Source organism: Terrapene carolina, unplaced genomic scaffold (genome assembly GCF_002925995.2).
Source record: "Terrapene carolina triunguis isolate 2854851 unplaced genomic scaffold, T_m_triunguis-2.0 Scaffold130, whole genome shotgun sequence".
Classification (NCBI taxonomy): Eukaryota; Metazoa; Chordata; order Testudines; family Emydidae; genus Terrapene; species Terrapene triunguis.
In genome coordinates, this window is record NW_020664481.1 from 24,711,124 (window position 1) to 24,729,971 (window position 18,848).

The 18,848-nt window shown below is 43.6% G+C and overlaps 1 protein-coding gene across 1 annotated transcript in view; it reads left to right on the top strand.

Moving 5' to 3' along the window:
* ESRP2 (epithelial splicing regulatory protein 2) overlaps positions 1 to 18,848 on the top strand; it is a 64,730-nt gene that overhangs the window by 14,125 nt on the left and 31,757 nt on the right. Inside the window, exon 4 of the mRNA XM_029911792.1 lies at positions 17,753 to 17,866. Coding sequence (XP_029767652.1) covers positions 17,753 to 17,866 — 114 coding nt within the window. The remainder of the gene's footprint in view (positions 1 to 17,752; positions 17,867 to 18,848) is intronic.

Sequence of the window (18,848 nt, forward strand, 5' to 3'; positions counted from 1 at the left end):
CCTCCCAGGCTCTCAAGTCTGGGAGGGAGGGAGGGAGAGGGAGAAGCCGCCGCTTGGGATCTCCCTCTCCCTCCTAGGTTTGAGAGCCTGGGAGGGAGGGGGAGACCCCGAGCGACCGCAGCACGCGAAACAGCTGATTCGCGCGCTGTGGCAGCAGCAGCGGAGGTGAGCTAGGGCAGCCGGGGCACATTTTTAGGGGCGGCATTCTGGCGCCGGCCATGCCGCCCCTAAAAATGTGCCGCTCCAAGCACCAGCTTGTTTTGCTGGTGCCTAGAGCCGGCCCTGGACATGACCAGGCTAAGGCCATGATCCTGTGAAGATTTATGCATTCACTGCAAGCACAACATCTAAAGTTAAGCACACACATAAGACTTTGCAGGAATGGGATCATAATGAGACATTCCATTACATTGATATTCAGTGTAGAACCATATAATGCTATAGTAGAGCAATAGCAATCAAATGTGGAGACCACTGATTAAAGAAACATGGAAAACAGTGTAGGGAGGCTTTCCTCCTAGTGTAAATCTTTATATATGTGTTTCCAGGGCCTAAATATTGGGATTGGTTCTAAAGATATTGACCTCACAGCATCTTCTGCAGCTGAGGAAAAAACCTTATGCTTGTTCTTGGAAGTCTGACACTTCAGGCATCCTGGGAGAGGACGTGTTCTGTGTTGGTTGGGAGGGAGGAGAGTGTGTTTTGTGAGGCTGGGTCATGGTGCGGTAGTAAGAACAGGGCTCTGAAGGATTGCAGGAAGTAAGATTTTCACCCTCATTGTAGCAGCTGGAGTGTTATTTCTTATAGCAAATCAGAATTGTTAGAGGATGAACTCTTGCTTACTGAGGAACTTGCGAAAGGCCACCAGGCTTTGAAGGAGGAGGTAGGAAGACTGGGAAAAGAAAGGCAACAGCTGTCAGTGTGTACTTAAATTTATTTATAACAGCTGAGAGTAGACCTCTGAGGAGCTGCATGACTTACTACATATTGCAACAATATGGTACTTGATACCTGGTCTTTTACATATTTGTGAATTAAATTTTGCCCTTCTCTAGGAACAACAAATGATGGTGGCTGGTGGGTTGTCCAGTGGTGTCTGGCCATAACAAGTTGGACTGGAGTGGCTGGATGGAGAAGGTTCTTGTTTGATTCTTGAAGTGTTTGGGATGCTCCTGACTGGTGGGTGGGAGGGAGTTGGGTCTCTGGCTAGTTCAAGGGAACAGTGCTCCAGTTTTCCCCTGGTACCAGTTTCCCAGGCTTCAAGCTGGGGCTCTACAGGAGGGCCACCAGTGGGGCTATCCTATAGGGCTGGCAATCAGGGGAACAGAAGCTTGCCCCCTCTTTCTGTCCCCTTCTGTATTGAGGAGAGGTGCAATGATATGTGATGCATATCTCTTTGGAGCACTTGGGGGAGGGACAACACAAGAGCTCCCAGAGAAGGCAGAACATTTAGCAAGTAAAGCCAGCCTTACCATTTTTGTTTCTGAAACTTATTTTGCTCTCTCCCTGTGATACAACCAATTCCTGTCCCCCCAAGATCACACTGCCAAGCCCAGATCTGGCCTGAGAATTCTGGAGAGTGATAGTGCGATGATTCTTTGGGATGCAACCGGAACTTAACTGAACCATTTTGTTTTTTAAAAGTGTATTGAGCTCAGGGGAAGGGAAATCTGCTGCTGCCGTAGCAGAGCCCAGCTACATTCTAACCCTCAGCGAGTTTACACAGGTTTACGTTTCCAGTGCTCTTCACAAAGAATAGGGAAAAAATCTTTTTTGGAAAGCTATGTTCTTTCATGAACCCAAAGGCTGGGTGTGTACCCAGGAGCCCCCTTCTGCTCATGAGTGCTTTAGTTTCTTTGGCAAGATGTAAGGGGCAGCAGAAGGCAGAAGCATGAGAGAATCCCTGAGAAGATGAAAGTATGTGGGGTCAGTGTGTGAAGGGAGTTGAAAAGACCCATTCTTTTTTATCCTCTGATTTTAGAAAAGAATGGGGGGAGGAGGGAAGAAGGGTAGAGAACTCCTTTAAAAACTACTGTGAGAAAAACATACTTGCGTTCTCCCTCATTACAGGTATTGGCTGTCGTCCTCCAACTGGTTAGGCTTGCACTACAAACAATGAGACAGTGTTGAGTAAACACAGCAGTACTACTATGCATTGCAATCAATAGACCCAGTGCTAAAGATCACATTGCTAATGAAAGTTTGTCCTTGAAACACAGATGGGTGAGGAGAGGAAATACTGAATACCATATGAGCACACTTGTATTTAGCCCAAGACTTGACTTTAGGGGTATAACAACCAGAATATATTAACTAATACACAGAATTTGGGGACTGTGTTAAATCTTGTCTTTCAGGCTGAAATAACGTGTTCAGTGAGTACTACTGATAATGCCATGAGCCGCTGAGAGCAATGAGACACTATTATAGTGCTCCTAGAAATAGGTTAAAGGTTGGAAATACTACATAGGTTTTGCAGCTAAGGGACTAGTACTAAAAAAAAGAGAAAATACGTTCCCTGGGAGAGGTGTCTTTAAGGATAAACAAAGATTTATATTGGGAACACTGACAGTATTTAAGAGTCTCCCCCCACTAGAAGACTTTGAGGTTCTGGAAGACACCCCTCACCCCCCCCCCCCCTTTTTTTTTCTTCATGGTCTTATTCTTGGCACACTTTTCAGCTCTATGGATTTTTAGGATTTTCATCTGCTATTACTTCGGCTCACGCCTTATACCAATAGGGATTTTATCCCTTTTGTAGTGGGTAGCTTGCCTACTGGTTACTGGTTTTTCCCTGCTAGGAGTAGTTTTTGTAGCTGAGTTCTTTGGATTGATTAACTTTTTTTAGGCCTTGTTTTTAGAATGTCAGCATAGTTAAAGAGGCAAAACTCCCCTAGTGAGGGCACAGTATAAAAGTGCTTATGTCCATATAGCTTATTCTGGTAAGGCACATTTACACTGATATAACTGCATTTACTGTAAGGCTTTTAATGGTATAACTATGTTGGGGGGGGAAATCACATGACTTAGGCAATGTCTACACTGGCACTTTCGTCGCTAAAACTTTTGTCGCTCGGGGGTGTGAAAACACCAACCCCCCCCCCACACACACACACACTCCGAATGACAGCTCTTCGTCGGCAGGAGCCGCACTCCCAGTGACGAAGCTATCGCTCCTCGTTGGAGGTGGTTTTATTTTTTGCCGGGAGAGCTCTCTCCTGGCTATAGAGTGGCCGCACAGCGCACCTTACAACAGCATGGTTGCAGCAGCACAGCCGCACCGTTGTAAGGTGCGCAGTGTAGACATAGCCGTAGCAACATAGTTATGCCAGTAAAACTTTCAAAATGCACACTAATCCTTAGATTTTTAAAGATGTGGTATCGGGAGGGAGGGGTTCTTTTGTACACTCTTAAACCATTCAGGTCTCCTCTTAAATAAAGAGATGACCCAGGAGCAGGCTATTGAATGTGGTTCTTAGTTTAGGTTTCTGTGTGTGTGGATGGATAGATTGCATATGAAAATGGATCGAGCATGAAGTAGTGTCGCCATAAAATGTTACTGTTTCCCATTGCTTTTTATTGGGAACTCATTAAAAGGGTGTGTGTGTGTGTGTGTGTGTGTGTGTGTGTGTGTGTCCCTGTGTAATCTGCATGCAGTCTTCAACAACTAGCTGTGTTCATGCTAGAGGGTGGTATTCAGTAGAGCAGTGGTCCCCAACCTTTTTCGTCTGGCGGGCGCCAGACAACGAGCCACGGAGGACTGTGGCGGCGGACGAGCATCCGCTGAAATGCCGCCGACAAGCGGCAACGTCAATAGGCGTCGCCGCCAAAATGCCACCGACAAGCAGCGTCATCCAGAGGCGTCGCCAATTGGCGGCATTTCAGCGGCGACGCCTCAGGATGACGCTGCTTGTCGGCGGCATTTCGGCGGATGCTCATCCGTCGGCCAGTACGCAGGCGCACTTAGACGCCCCGGCGGGCGCCATGGGGCACCGCGTTGGGGACCCCTGCAGTAGAGCATGTATCATCATGAAACTGGAGGAAACTTTTAGAACTTTTATGGAGAAGGTCCTTGCGGCCAGTGTTCAAGAGCTTCAAATGCACTAACCCATCCTGCTTTACTTCCTAACCTTAAACATTCTTAAAATATGTTCTTAGGGGCAGAAATATAACCTTATCCACATTTAAACTTTGGCCCATGAAGGGGACAGGAATTAGTATTTTGATACTATGTATAGCTCTACATTTTGTGATCTTCCAAATATTCGCAGCCATGGGAGGTGGAATTATCTTGTTCCTGTGGGGTGGGGGATAGGGGCAAAGAGAGAGAGAGAACCCTTTCCTCCATCAACTTCCATGTTAACCAGGAAACTAACCTCACTTTCAGCACATGGTGTTTTACCAGGGTGTGTAGGGTTTCTTTTAATTTTTGGGGGGGTAAAGGCAAGTCCAGAAAGATATGCACTACACAGTTTTCTCCTCTTCCCACACAATCTGTTTCACCCTCACTCCTTTTATACAAAGTTTATGAGCTTCATTTCCATCCTAAGGGGTTACCCTTTCTCACTATTTTTTAGTTTCTGTCCCAACAAAAGACTTCCATTGTGTGTATCACTAAGACTAGAATACTCAAAACTTCTCTGAAACTTGGTGTTGAGCCTAACTTCTCTAGCAAATTTGTGCAGTAGCTTGTTTAGCTTCCATTACCTGATCCAACAAGAGAGAGAATTAGTTTGAAGGTGGGAGGGATTTTTTTCCCCACCTCTCAATAAGCAAACATTTCAGTAGTTCTCAGTTGCTTCCCATCATGATAGTACAGTAGCAAAACAAGACTAACAATAATGGAACATGTCCCTGTTGTTTTATAAACCCTTGGAATGTGTTTGTCTTACAGAAGTACCACATCAAATGACTCATCTTTGGCCTTTTCCATATATATTTTTTTCAACATTAGATATTAAAATAACCTGATTTTGAATTTTGATTACCATGAAGTTCCAGTGGCCTGAATCATAATTTTGTCTTTTGTGCTTTACTGTGTCCCCTGAGCTGGGTGGATGCCAGAGATGCCTGTAGCTGACAGGCATGAAAATATTCTGGCTCTTGCAAACTTCCACCTAAGAAATAATTAATCAAAATTGGCCATAAATATTCTAGAGGGGCAGGACTCAGAGTTTTTTCTCTTAGGTAGTAACTTAAAAGCTAGATTGACACTCTTTCCCAGAAAGAATTAAAAGCTAAGCAACCAGATGCTGTTTACTTTCGAGAACCATATAAAACCCCAAACTGTTAAAATAAAGCAAGAAAGGTATACACAATGGAAGCTCCTCTGGTAATCTTGTTTCCTTATGCTGTTTGAGTCACAGTCGATTTTACAGCAGCAGGTAAACAATTAGTTCTAATGAGCCATTTTGTATGAACGTCCTATCTCCCACATTTTACACCAGTCTCCCCTTTGTGCTACCCTACTTCTCCCCCTTGCCTATCTATACCCAGCAAACTAGTATTACATTAGCCCCTGCACAATTCAAATAACCTTCCAACACTTTTCAAATAAGTTTCCCTTCATAATTTTATATTTTGTTAACTGAAAGGATCTGACAAAACTTTATTTTGGGTAATGCCCTTAATAGCTTTTTCCTTGGACTTTGTCCCACCATTGTAAGAGCTACATGTGCTTTTTATTTATTTTATTTTTCCCAAGACTTCATAGTTACACTTTCCCCAGTAGTAAGGCATTGTGATGTTAATCATATCAACTCCTGAAACGTGGGTTTCTTGGCACCTGAGCATGAGGAAAGGGTGGAAAATTTAAAGGGGAGAAAGAATCACTTTTTAAAAAACTGACATTGAGAAAAATATCCATAAACAGATTTTTTTTAATTTGTCCTGAATTTAAAAAACAAAAACAACCCAAACAATTCTTCTTTTCACTGAAAAAAGTTTGCTGCTGTTTGTTAGAGTCTATAACATCAGAGCTCTAAGCCTACTCTAATTTTTATAAGAACAATGTTGAGCTGTTTATTATCCCTAAGCATATGCCAATTATAAAGGAAGATGAAATGGGTTTTCACAAATAACTGATACCATGATACGTTAATCCAGGGGTTGGCAACCTTTCAGAAGTGGTGTGCCGAATCTTCATTTATTCACTCTAATTTAAGGTTTCGTGTGCCAGTAATACATTTTAACGTTTTTAGGTCATCTCTTTCTATAAGTCTATAATATATAACTAAACTATTGTATGTAAAGTAAATAAGGTTTTTAAAATGTTTAAGAAGCTTCATTTACAATTAAATTAAAATGCAGAGCCCCCCGGACCGGTGGCCAGGACCCAGGCAGTGTGAGTGACACTGATAATCAGCTCACATGCTGCCTTTGGCACGCGTGCCATAGGTTGCCTACCCCTGCGTTAATCATTTTGTCTTTCATATGAACCCTGGATGTAGATGATATTGACTTGAAAGGAGAGCAGAAACTCCGCTGCACGCTAGCTATTTTACTGACATTGGAGTGGCAGCAAATGCAGCTGGAACAGTAATAAGAGATAAGGTTAATATCTATTAGAAAGTCACATAATATTTTTCAAGGAAGATGATATTTATAATGGCTGGAAACTCAGAAGCAAAATTGAGCACTATCTGAGATTAGGGTAATATTTTACTCTAGTTAAACTTATTAATTCTGATATCAACCTATTGTATGCATGTTTATGGCTACTATTACTGTATTAACTGAACGCATCACAGTCTTTATGTATTTCCCACAACGCCTCTGTGAGGTAGAATGGGAATTGAGGCACAGAGTGATTAAATAATTGCCCAAAATTACACAGGAAATCTGTGGCAGAACAGAAAATTGAACCCTCATCTCCTAGTTCCTAGGCTAGCACCCTATCCCTCTGGACAGTGCTTCCCATATTTCTGTGCAATAGGGCAAAAGCAGGGCATTTCCATATGCAGAATTTCTTTTTTAGCTCTGAGAAGGAAAATTTCAAGTGGGAGGGTTTGACGGGTGTGTTTTCTCCCTATAATTATGTTGTTAACATGAAGTTTTCCCCTTGTGGAGGACTGTAACCACTAGAACATTTCTTCTTGTACCAGGGAGGCCCAGAGTAGTATCCAGATACAGTAGCTCTTCTATATTGCCAGAAGCAGAAAGAAATTTAGTCACAGATTGATGGATTACACTTTTTGCACATGGTGATTTCAATACAAGGTCACTATGTACCCTTTGTCAGCCGCATGGAATAACAGTTAACAGATGAACAAAGGAACAGGCTTACTATAGATTCTGTTTAAAAAGTTACCTAACATAATAAAGGTTTATCATGCCTGCCAATACTATTGAAACACTAGCTACACACCTCTTTATAGTATTGACACGCTTTAAATTCCTCATTGCAGGGCTAAGGCAGAGGTAGTTAACATCTGAAGAGTAAAGGAGCAGAAAACTATTGGTTCAGATTGTATCTGAAATGTGGATCACTCATAAAGAGGGGGCCCAACATACACCGTCCAAATGGGAATATTCCTGAAGTCAAGGAGTGTTGGAATGTAGAATATATTCATACCTCTGTCTAATAGCAAGCTGATGAATTGCACATAGAGTGCTTAGGCATTGCCTGTAACGCTAATTGACTCCTTTAAGGGCCACTGGAATTTATGAGCTGTTGCTGCTGTCCTGTTGGAAACATCAGGTCTTGTATTGGTGAGAAGCAGTGGAAGACTCTTTGAGGTTCTCATAGTGTAGTGGGTTGTTTGTTTGTTTTTAAGTCTTTAAGTGCTGTTGGCATCCAAGAATGGACCCTTGTCCCAGCTGGAGCATGAGCAAAATGCACAATGGAGGGAGCAAAGGAGGTCTTCTCTTAGGACCTCAGTACCTGTGACTCCATAAACATTGATTTTTTTAGCAATAGGAGTTGTGGTTATTTGGTCTCTTTCAAGATTAGGCTCTGGCGCAGGGGTGGGCAAACTACGGCCCGGGGGCCGCATCCAGCCCTCCAGGCGTTTTAATCCGGTCCTTGAGTTCCTGCTGGGGAGCGGGGTTGGGAGGTTGCCCCACAGCGCGCAACTCCTGGAAACAGCGGCATGTCCCCCCCCCTCCGGCTTCTACACGTAGGGGCAGCCAGGGAGCTCTGCACACTGCCCCCACCCCAACCAACGGCGCGGCGCACACTGCCTGGCCGCGCCTCCACGTAGGAGCTGGAGGTGGGACATGGTGCTGGCTCTGGGAGCTGCTTGAGGTAAGTGCCGTCCAGAGCCTGCACCCATGACCCCCTCCCGTGTCCCTGCCCCAGCCCTGATCCCCCTCTTGCCTTCCGAATCCCTCGGTCCCAGCCCCGAGCACCCTCCTGCAACCCCAACCCCTCATGCCCAGCCCCACCGCAGAGCCCAATTCCCGTACCCCAACCCCCAATTTCGTGAGCATTCATGGCCCGCCATACAATTTCCATACCCAGATGTTGCCCTCGGGCCAAAAAGTTTGCCCATCCCTGCTCTAGTGCATGGGCTGTGATAGTTTGCCCATCCAAGCAGAAGCTGTAGGATTGCAATGACTTTCTTATCTCAGAGTTTTCACGTTAAAATGCACACACCGTGCGATTTGTTACAGAATACAACATAGTACTTCATGACACCATCAAAATAGGCCTGTCTTATGGCTGACATATTTTAACAATTTGATTCTGTTCTTTCACACTTCTTATTATTGCAAAAGCAGACAATACATGAGATGCTACAAGCAAAAAGTGACCCACGCTGAAGTGAGACTTAAAATCAAAATTACTAACATGCACATTAAAGGATAAATGTACATGCTTTTAAATTAACTTGAATGTAGGTGGATATAATCACATGGTTATCTTAAATATATGATTATTTAAATTATTCAGTGTGTGTGACATTCATCCCTGTTCAAGGTCCTATATATTACTGCATTAAGAGTAAAGTTGAACAGTTATTGTGCGTGTACATGTAAAACCATAGGTTCCATGTCTGCCTCCAGAGTGAATTTATTTAATTTGGATTCCCCTACACTTCAACTGCCAGCCTAGGACACTTGTGGCATATCCGCTACTGTCAATGATATATATGCAGTGAGGTGCAGAAGCACGTCACTCCAGCTGCAGCTCCCAGAGGCAATGTGCCTGACAGCAACTTGTGGAGGCATTGTTCCCCTAGCAAGGTGTAGGCCAGAATAGCCCCTGCTTACACCCTTTCGCAGGGTGCAACTGTGATCCTGCTGCCCAACTGCACTGGTTGGTGCATGCAGAGCCATGGCCATTGTCCTATCTTTGACCCTCACCATCGTCATTGCTAGGTTCATGCGCTCAGAGTGCAGGGGAACAAAGGGTGCTGGGAAGGTTTTTTTTTTACACCCTGGGTGCACTTACACATGGATAGTCACGACGTAGCTGAAATTTAGAACACAACTTGGGTTTCAATACCTTTTGCATCTTCCTTGTGTCTCATGACGGTAAAAGGTTCTACAGCCCCATTCCACTCTGGGTTACACCAAGAGCACAGAACTCGGCCTGGAACTTTGTTAGCAGTTTTGTTTGTGTGAGCTGGAATAGGACACAGCTTGCTCTGCTGTAGTTGTGTTGGCTCTGTAGGGCTAATAGGCATGAAACCAAACACTTAGGCTAGGTCTACACTACGGGGGGGGGGGGGGGGCGACCTAAGATATGCAACTTCAGCTACGCGAATAGCGTAGCTGAAGTTGCGTATTTTAGGTCGACTTACCTGGCTGTGAGGACGGCGGTGAGTCGACCGCTGCCACTCCCCCATCAACTCCGCTTCCGCCTCTCGCTGCGGTGGAGTTCCGGAGTCGACGGCAGAGCGATTGGGGATCGACAGATTGATCGCTACCCGCCGATCCGGTGGGTAGTGAAGACATGCCCCTACTGTAGACATTCAAGCAAGTAGATCTAACTCTGAATATGTGCAAGGAGCAGATCTGGTGAGTGAGAAGCTGATGTATTTCCTGCCATTCCTTAGAATAGAACCACATGTGCCCTATTGGGATAGTGTCTTACTGCTAGATATGGTTCACTCTATCAGGCTGGTCTGGATGGATTATGCAATTGAACTATGTCCTTGCAGCACTTCTACGCTAACTGTAGATGCTGCATGAAACTGATGCAGATGCCTGGTGGCCTTTCAAGGATGAGTATTTTGGGGGGGGGGGGGCGGGGGAGAAGGGAAATCCAAACAGCCAGTTTCTTATAGTAGCTCTTTATAAATCATAACTATGGAAAGGGGCCTGTTGAAGAATCCTCACGTTTCTCTAAGATCCACAGCTTGTTTGTTCAGTGATAATTAAGGCAACATGAAGGGGGCTATGTCATTTCAGCCCCTTAGGATTGGTTTGCAGAAAACATAGCAGTCTGTGCTGGCTCCCACCCAGCATGCTGCTGGCTAAACATGTCTCTCTGCGTCTCTCTCTACTCTCAGCTGATTAACCAGAATCCTGTTCAGCCAGTTTTTCAATCTGGCATTCAAACACGCTCCCTCCTCCTCTAAGAACAGTCTTGGCTTCAGAGAGGTTAAGTACAAAGCAGCTTGTTTGCCACAGAACTTATTTTTGTTCAACTTTTATTTCAAAGTTGAACCACTAAATGATTTCCTGATGCATGAAATGATTTATTAAAGCGCCACCAAAGTGACTGGCCCTGCACAATACACACTGCAAAGATGCTCTCCACGCTCTGAGCAGCTTACAATCTAAAAAGACAAAGACTGGCTGTGAAAACACACTGAGAGACCCAGATGATGATGTAATCGTAGTCGTTTTATAATAGTGGGGTGCTGGAACAATTTGTATAGAGGGGGTGCTGAGAGCCCTTGAACCAAACTGTAAACCCTACTTCAAACCAGAGGGTGCTGCCACACCCCCAGAAACCCTTGTTCCAGCACCTGTGGGTGTCAGCATGTTGCCAACAGACACTAGTGTTTGTGAGATTCGAGGAAGAAGTGAGTTTCGAGGAGGGATCTTGACATGCAAGGCACATACCCTCTCAGTTAAAATGAAGGCATGCCAGCTATATGGGGCATCATGAAATAAAGTGTAAAGATGAGTGAGAGGAGATAGAGGTGAGGTGGTTTTCATTACTGGAGCCAAGGGCACAGGGGGAAAGTGGTAAGAGAAGCAGAAGTCAGCATTTTAACTGGAAGCCTGAACTTCTTGGCCTTTATTTCAGTGTGGTTTGATAACCATTTCTACACTGATGTGCTCCAACTCCATCTGAAAAGACTTGTCCATAACTGTTTCCTTAAAGCCGTGTCATTCCCTACATGAGTGTGTGGTAACAAGAGTTGGGATTGAGCTAGGGTGACCAGATGTCCCGATTTTATAGGGACAGTCCTGATATTTGGGGCTTTTTCTTATATAGTCACCAATAACCCCCCATCCCCTGTCCCGATTTTTCACACTTGCTATCTGGTCACTCTAGATTGAGCTATGCAGTTCATATTCAAACTTCCCAGACCTTGGTGACTGTTGGGATTGTTATGGGTGGAGGATAAGGCATTACTACTTTTTGCTATTCCTCCAACAATTGCTTAATGTCTTCACTAAAGGGGGGTGGGTGGCAGCGGGTCTCCGAGCGCTGCCCAGGGTGGGGGGCAGCGCGCAGAGCTGCCTCCCCCTCACCAGGGGCACACAGAGATGTGCCAGCAGCCGGCCGCTTCTGGGAGCGGCGTGGGGCCACCGGCCCTGGCATGCAGGCAGCCAGCCTGCCTGAGCCCTGCTGTGCCGCCGGCCGGGACTCAGGGGCAGGTTGTCAGATGAGATTTGTCCTGCATTTTGGGGGCCTCCCTGTCGTTGGGTCACCACACGGTTTGTTTCATGGCAAATCCGCTCCTGCTCTTTTAATTAGGGTGGGTGATTTTATCAATATATCTCTAGCAGTAGACATGGGTGCTGCTACACTAAATGTCACTGTTAATGTTTATAAAGATGCAGTGTAAACATCCTATGATTGTTTTAGAAAAACAACAACCCTCCACGGACTTGGTTCAACCCATTTTTCAAATACTGCCTCTACTCCCTCCCTTATCCCCCTCTGCTCATCTAGTATTGGGCTCATCTGTCACTCTATATAACCACTCCTCATTGTTAGTCGTGGACCCTTCTCCTTTAAGGCTCCTGCCACATGAAATCGCTGTCCTGCATCTGTCTCCTTCACCAACTCTCCATTAAATTTAAAATATTGCACTTCTTTTGTATGGACTCTGTGCATCTTCAGAAGCATCATGCACAAAGCTCACTGTTGGTTTCCTTTCATTGAGAATCTGTAGTTAAACCCTACAGCTATTTCTAGCCCCCCCCCCTTTTTGTGTGCAAATATTTGTTCTCCTTTATTGTATCAATCACAGAAAATAGCTACAGCAAAACAGTAAGGTGCTGCATCTAATGAAAAAACAGACAGCTCCCCACTTTCCATTATTACAGGGAGGCTCTTTGCTTCTGGGCTGTGGATGTGGCAGTCTCCAGAGCTGCACCTCTGAGGGGCTTCCACCCCTCTGGAATTTGCTTGTCTTGCTGGTGTTTATATTGCAGTTGAGGTATTTTGAGCACTCTTAGATCTTAATCTCTGGGTTTTATGCAGTGGCTGAAAGTCTTCCTTAAACAATAACCTGCTGTGTTGTTTCATGTTCTTCAGACCTTTGACTCTCATCTGCTCTGAACATGAATTCTTAAACGGCAGGCTAAATATTTTAGGAGAAGACCATCCTTCTGAGCCCATAGTGGATCAAGCTGGTGAAATTTTTGTACGTGTATGAAGGTAGACAGAGGGACTATTGTGGAAACTTCAAAAGAAAATGTTTGTTTTGTTTGAAATTTTACAGTGAAGAAATATCACTTTTTACAATGAAAAATCTTTAATTTTGAACATTTTGTTTTACTTTCTCTCACTTCTTGTGGTGGTGGTGGTTGTTTTTGTTGTGAGAGATTTATTTCTATTTTGTTACTGTGAAGAAAAAAATAGTGATGGGTGTGTGTGTGGAAATGTTCTCTCCCTTTCACATTTTTTGTAAAATATGAAAATTGAAAGAAAGTAACATTTTCCCCCCCGCTTCTTCTCCCCTCCCCCCCAAAAAAACCCTTGAAAAGTGTGTGTGGAGAAAAGCAACACTTACCTTTTTTACATTGGAAAAAGAATTACTAATACTCTTTTCCCGTGGGGGTTGGGGGCAAAGGGGAAAAAGTGAGAGAAATCTAATAGTATCTTTCCCAAACTTACCTTCTCATTCTTCTTCCTCTTTTTTACACTGCAAAAGTGTGTGTGGGGTGTGTGTATGTGTGATCTTTTTTCACTTTCTTATCTTAAAAAACAGTGTACTCCACCATTTATTTCTTTATTTATTTTCCTTGGAGGGGAAGAGGGAGTAATTCTTTTGAGAGATGGGAGAACTGTCTTACTGTTTAAAAAAAATATTTTTTTTCAAAAGAAATTGGAAATTGTTTTTCAAAATAATTTTTTCCCTTTTATCAAATGAAATGTTTTTTTGGGGAAAAACTGCTTGGCCAACTTTTTGTTTGTTTGTTTTGTTTCATTTGAAAAAAATTAGACCTGCTTTTGTAATATAAGCTTTTAACTGGTTAACCTTTTGTTGATTTGATTGCTTTAATGGATAGTGAGACTGTGCTATTGGAGCAAAATGTGACAGAACCATTTTAAGATTTTGGTTCATTTCTTTCCTGGTGTAAATTTCATTCAGCCCTACCTGAATGTGGAATTCAACTGAACACCAGTGAATATTGGGAGGGCGGAAGGGCAGGGCAGAGCAGATTTTTTAGAAGCTTCAGGCATGCAATTCCTTGTACAAAATGTGTGCAAATTTTGCACACAATTTGCTTGTGCAGTTACCATCGTGGCAAGCAAAATGAGCTCAGTACATGCATTTTCACAGGACCGTGTCTTCCTGTGTGTGTGTGTGTGTGTGTGTGAGTGTGAGAGTGCGTGCAACACCTAACAAAATGGGACCCTGATCTTTACTTGGGCCTTTGGGCATTGCAATTCAAAAACCAAAGAACTTGGTTTGTGTGTAAAATTGTGGTACTAAGAGATGCACTTGCACATGTAAAATGTCTGAAACTCTGGCCCTAAAACATTTAAGCTGCAGTTTCCAGTAGTTGACACGGATTAGTAAATGCTTAAGATAGATATGTGCCGAGTGGGATGAAAACCTGAGTATTGATGCTGAATAGTCTTTTTGTATAGAGTGGCACCAAGATACATGTCTCAAAACAGTTGTGACAGTTCATGAAACAATTATATTTATTGACTTGAGTAGTTTCAGAGTAGCAGCCGTGTTAGTCTGTATCCGCAAAAAGAACAGGAGTACTCCTGTTCTTTTTGACTTGAGTAGGTTTCACAGGCTGAGAGATTCTGTGCAGTTTGCTACACAGAATCTTCCTAAGCAGATCAGTTCATATTTTGGGAGGGGATTCATATTAGTCTTGAAGCACAGAGTTTGTCTTCTCGAGACTGTGTTGTGTGTACGTGCCTTCTGTGCTCCTCTAGCTCTACAGTAGCTTTTGCCCCAATGAACTCTTGTCCCTGGATCTCTTTCTGTGGTCACAGAATGAATCAAACGTTCGTTGTGCCATGCTACACACCTATAAAACAAACGGTAGAAGAGTACAACATCTCCAGTCGTATTTGTTTGTTAAAGGGGAGGAAGTTTATCATTTTGCTCATTTCAGTAGTATGCGTGCATGAAAGGTAAGTAATTTGAGGCTACTACTGTGGCAGCTATCTTGCTGAAGTAGCAATTTTAGGTCAAAGTAGCATGTCAAAGATGGAAACTTGTACTTTTTTTGGCATGAGAACCAAATCCCCTTCAGACTCAAACTCCCAGTTGGATTGGTGTGATTTTGTTGTTGTTGTTTTGTTTTAAGTCAATTTTGAGTTTCCCAGCTTCCATCTCCACATGGTGCCTAGATACTATAGTAATGAGCACAGGGAGGGAGAAAAGAATCATTAGTGACATGGCTGCTTTGCTAGGAACCTGCCATTGTACAGTTTGTGGGCACGTGGAAGTACTTAATCTTCTTCCTTTGCCTCTAATGATCCATCTGTGCAAGAGAGTCTTGGACAGGGCAGAATACTGGAATCTTGAGTCTGCTGGAGAGTAGGGGGAACTGAGAGGAGACTGGGAAGGGTGCAGGCCTGCCTGCCTATAGCTCCTGCAGGGGGAAGGAAATAAGGGAAAGGAATGTTTGCAGACTTGTCTCCTTCCTTCCTCCCAGGATGCAGCACACTTTAGTTATTACTAGAGGCTTCCATAAACTCCTCTTCCTGTGTCCCTCCTATTCCTTCCCCAGAGGAGATGTGTGGATTAGGAGAGGTGCTCTGCAGCAGCAGCCTCCGGGCAAAAAAAAGCCAAGTGTGACTTGTTGGTGAAGTGCGCAGCTCTGGGGAAGAGGAAGTCTATGAAAGCCAGCGTGGGGGATGAAAAGCTTTTCCTGTGGCTGACTCATACCAGTTAGGGTTACCATTCATCTGGGTTTTCCAGGATATTGCTTCACTCTTGAGCCTCCATCCTCTCTCTGGGTGGATTTTTCAAATAACAGGAAATGTCCAGGGTTTTTGCAGAGCAAAAGCTGCAGCTCCAGAAATAGCCCCCATTGGTCAGCTTCCCGATCGTTCCTTCCCCTGCATCGGCAGCTGGATTGGTCCATTCACCTGCAGCTACAGCTGCAGGCTCCCAGCCCTGGGGAGGGGGTCCCGCAGGGAAGCACTGATTGACGGCTGTCGCTGTGTCCTGGGCTTACGCCAGCCGCCCTACCACTGTGACAGTGAGTGACACCGCCCCCCACCTCCAGTGAGTAACCCCACTGCAGGTACCCCCTTTACCTCCCCGAGCCTTACTTCCCCTCCAGCTCCCCATTCCCCACAGTGTCCTCTTTTCAGGAACCTGAAATATGGTAACCCTGTTACTCCTTCCTTCGACAAGGCTCAGTGGCTCTGACTTTGCCCTGTGCTGGGTACTCGGACGAGAAGTGCCTGTCTCTCTCTTTTCAGATAGTCTCTTGGCAGAACACATCCCAACATGCACCTCTACCCCGATATAACGCTGTCCTCGGGAGCCACAAAATCTTACCGCCTTACAGGTGAAACCGCGTTATATCGAACTTGCTTTGATCCCCCGGAGCGCGCAGCCGCCCCCCCGGAGCGCCGCTTTTCTGTGTTATATCCGAATTCGTGTTATATTGGGTCGCGTTATATCGGGGTAGAGGTGAATAGAGCAAAATTCAGGCCTGACATAAGCTGGTGAAACGCTCATTGAAATTGATGGAAGTTGCACCCATTTAAACCTGAACCTCTAATCTGTGCACAGAAGTAGCCCTCATGTTAATCTGTAACACCTTTATATTGACAACCTGCCTCCTCCTTCAAATTCACTTTCAACGTTGTCTGCAAAGCTCACCTGACTCAAATTAATTAAAACATTTTAAAAAAAAGTTATTACCAAAAATTAGACCTAATGAGGGTGCTACAAAAAGTACTCTGCCTTAACCACTCATATCCTCTGGCCTTGTCTCTCCTTGTTACGTCTTACAGCCTGATACTGCAACATTTGCTCCCAAAGTTGATCTCATGTGACTAATTGCTTGTGTGATAGTTGCAGAATCAAGCCTTTAAACTGTAATATCTGAAGAGCAGAGACGGATTGTGGATCTGTATAGTGCCATGTATGCTTGCCTAAATGAATAGGTGAAGCCATAGTGCAAAGATAACCACTATTCTACAAAGCAAACTGCAAGGAAAAGCCATTACTGAAAGAAACGTGTGGATGATGAATCATGCTATTAATTATTGCTTTGTTTGTGGTACAATGCAACCCCCTCCCTGCAAGAATGTATGCATCAGGGGGAAATTTAAACTAATTATGTTTGTCCCCTTGAAAATTATCTCTGCTTATCAAATCAGTAAATAGCTTGTTAGTTATGGTAATACCTATACCAGGGCCTCTAGCACTGATATAGATTGATCAAAAGGACAGAAATTTATGTACAAGGATGGAAAATAACATTTAACAATCCAGAAATTAGGGGCAAACAATCCTTTTCCTAGTGAGGCTCAACGCTGATAGAAGCCTGAAAAGATGGGATAGCTTTGTGTTAATGTTTACTGTACCATATCTCTGACTAACATTCTTTTGCCTTTGCACAGACTCTTACAAATTCATTACTCAAGACATCAGACCTCAATTTGTTTGGTTTTGATTAGCATGCGATTGTTAAAATACCAATAAACCCTAAAGAGTAGCATCCTAGCTCTTCATGTTTTTTTCGATTAAGCTTAAAAAAGAAAATAAAACTTGGGTCCAATTTAGTTCTAGAAGTGGTGTTGCAAAATCAGTGTTCTGCTTAGTCTAATATTCTCTTGCTTTCAACAGAAAACTGATAGTAAGGAGTCCAAATGTTTGAACCTTACTGTTACGATTACAGCTTCCAACAATTTTAACTCTGCTGAAATGCCCGCTTGCTGGTTTTAGGGGGGGATTTGTCCTTGTGGTATAAATCTGTCCTGTAATTGCCTAATAGCTGTCTGTCTGCCCTTCAGATAACGGGAGCCCCATTCTCTTCTATCAGTTGTGATCTTTCAGAGATTATCATTGTGTTTAATTTCCTTTTTATCTTTGGAAATACATTTGGTAAATAAAATTGTAAAGCAGTAAGATGGACTGAGAAGCTGAACCATCAATAAAAATGAATTTTACCACTTTATTTTTAGTTTAGCCAGCTGGTCGCCAGTGATTTGAAGTTATTGGGAAGAAGCTCTTACACACTCTGCACAGATGGCCAGTTGCTCATTCGGCAGGTCCTCCACCCAGAAGCATCCAAAAAGGTAAGAGATTGGTGTGGAAGAAAGACAGTCCTCTATTTCAAATCAACAAAGAAAATATCCTGCATGTTACTCATACTCCTGAGACACATAATCCTACTCCGGGAAGTAAGATGTTTCAGTAATATTTATTGGTGGCCCCTGTAGCTAATAAAATAGTGGCGTTGACTGACTCTAGGAAGAGTCTGCTTCTTGGCTGGGAGGATGGTGGCTATAATAATGGGGCACCAAAGAGTTGGAGTGCAAAGCAGAAAAAATATGGAAAGGCAGTAGATTAAAAGGACTCTTCATCCCTTCTACCTATTTTTGCCTCCTTCCCCCGCAAAAAATACTGGAGACAGAACAACTATTTCTACCAGATCGAGGGATGGGTCTCACTCAGTTGTGAGGTTTCTTCCCTCCCCGCTCCCCAACATATTTTTGCATCATCTTCAAACATTATTAAAACCTCTTTACAACCCTCAGACCCTGGCTTTTGTAACTTCCCAGTAGGGTTCTCGTGACTTTTCTTAATGATTCAATCCTAACAAAGGTGAGTGCTATTTTGCTTGGATTAAAATCAAACTTCACAAAGCACTAGCAGACAGAGAGACTGCTGAAATAGACCTGGATTACCACCTGTCCACTTAGCTTGTTTATTTGTAGGAAGGGAGGAATAATGTTTAATGCAGCACTTATTTCCAGAAATCTGTTTTATCCTATATTGGATAAAGTGATTGGAAAGTATTTTCTATACTATTACAATTTTTCTTTTTCTTTTTTTAAATTATTATTATTATTTTTTTAATATTTCAACCCGTGGTGCTTACCTTTTGGAGTCCTCCTGCTTTTGGCAAGAGCACAGAAGAAAAAGATACAATATCCTAAATGGGAACCTTAATATAACACAGCCACTCAGTTTTTAAAACTAGTAACTGTTTTGCATGGATTTACATCTGGGAAGCTTTCCTGATTTGCTACTGTAGGAGCATATATCCTTGCAGTC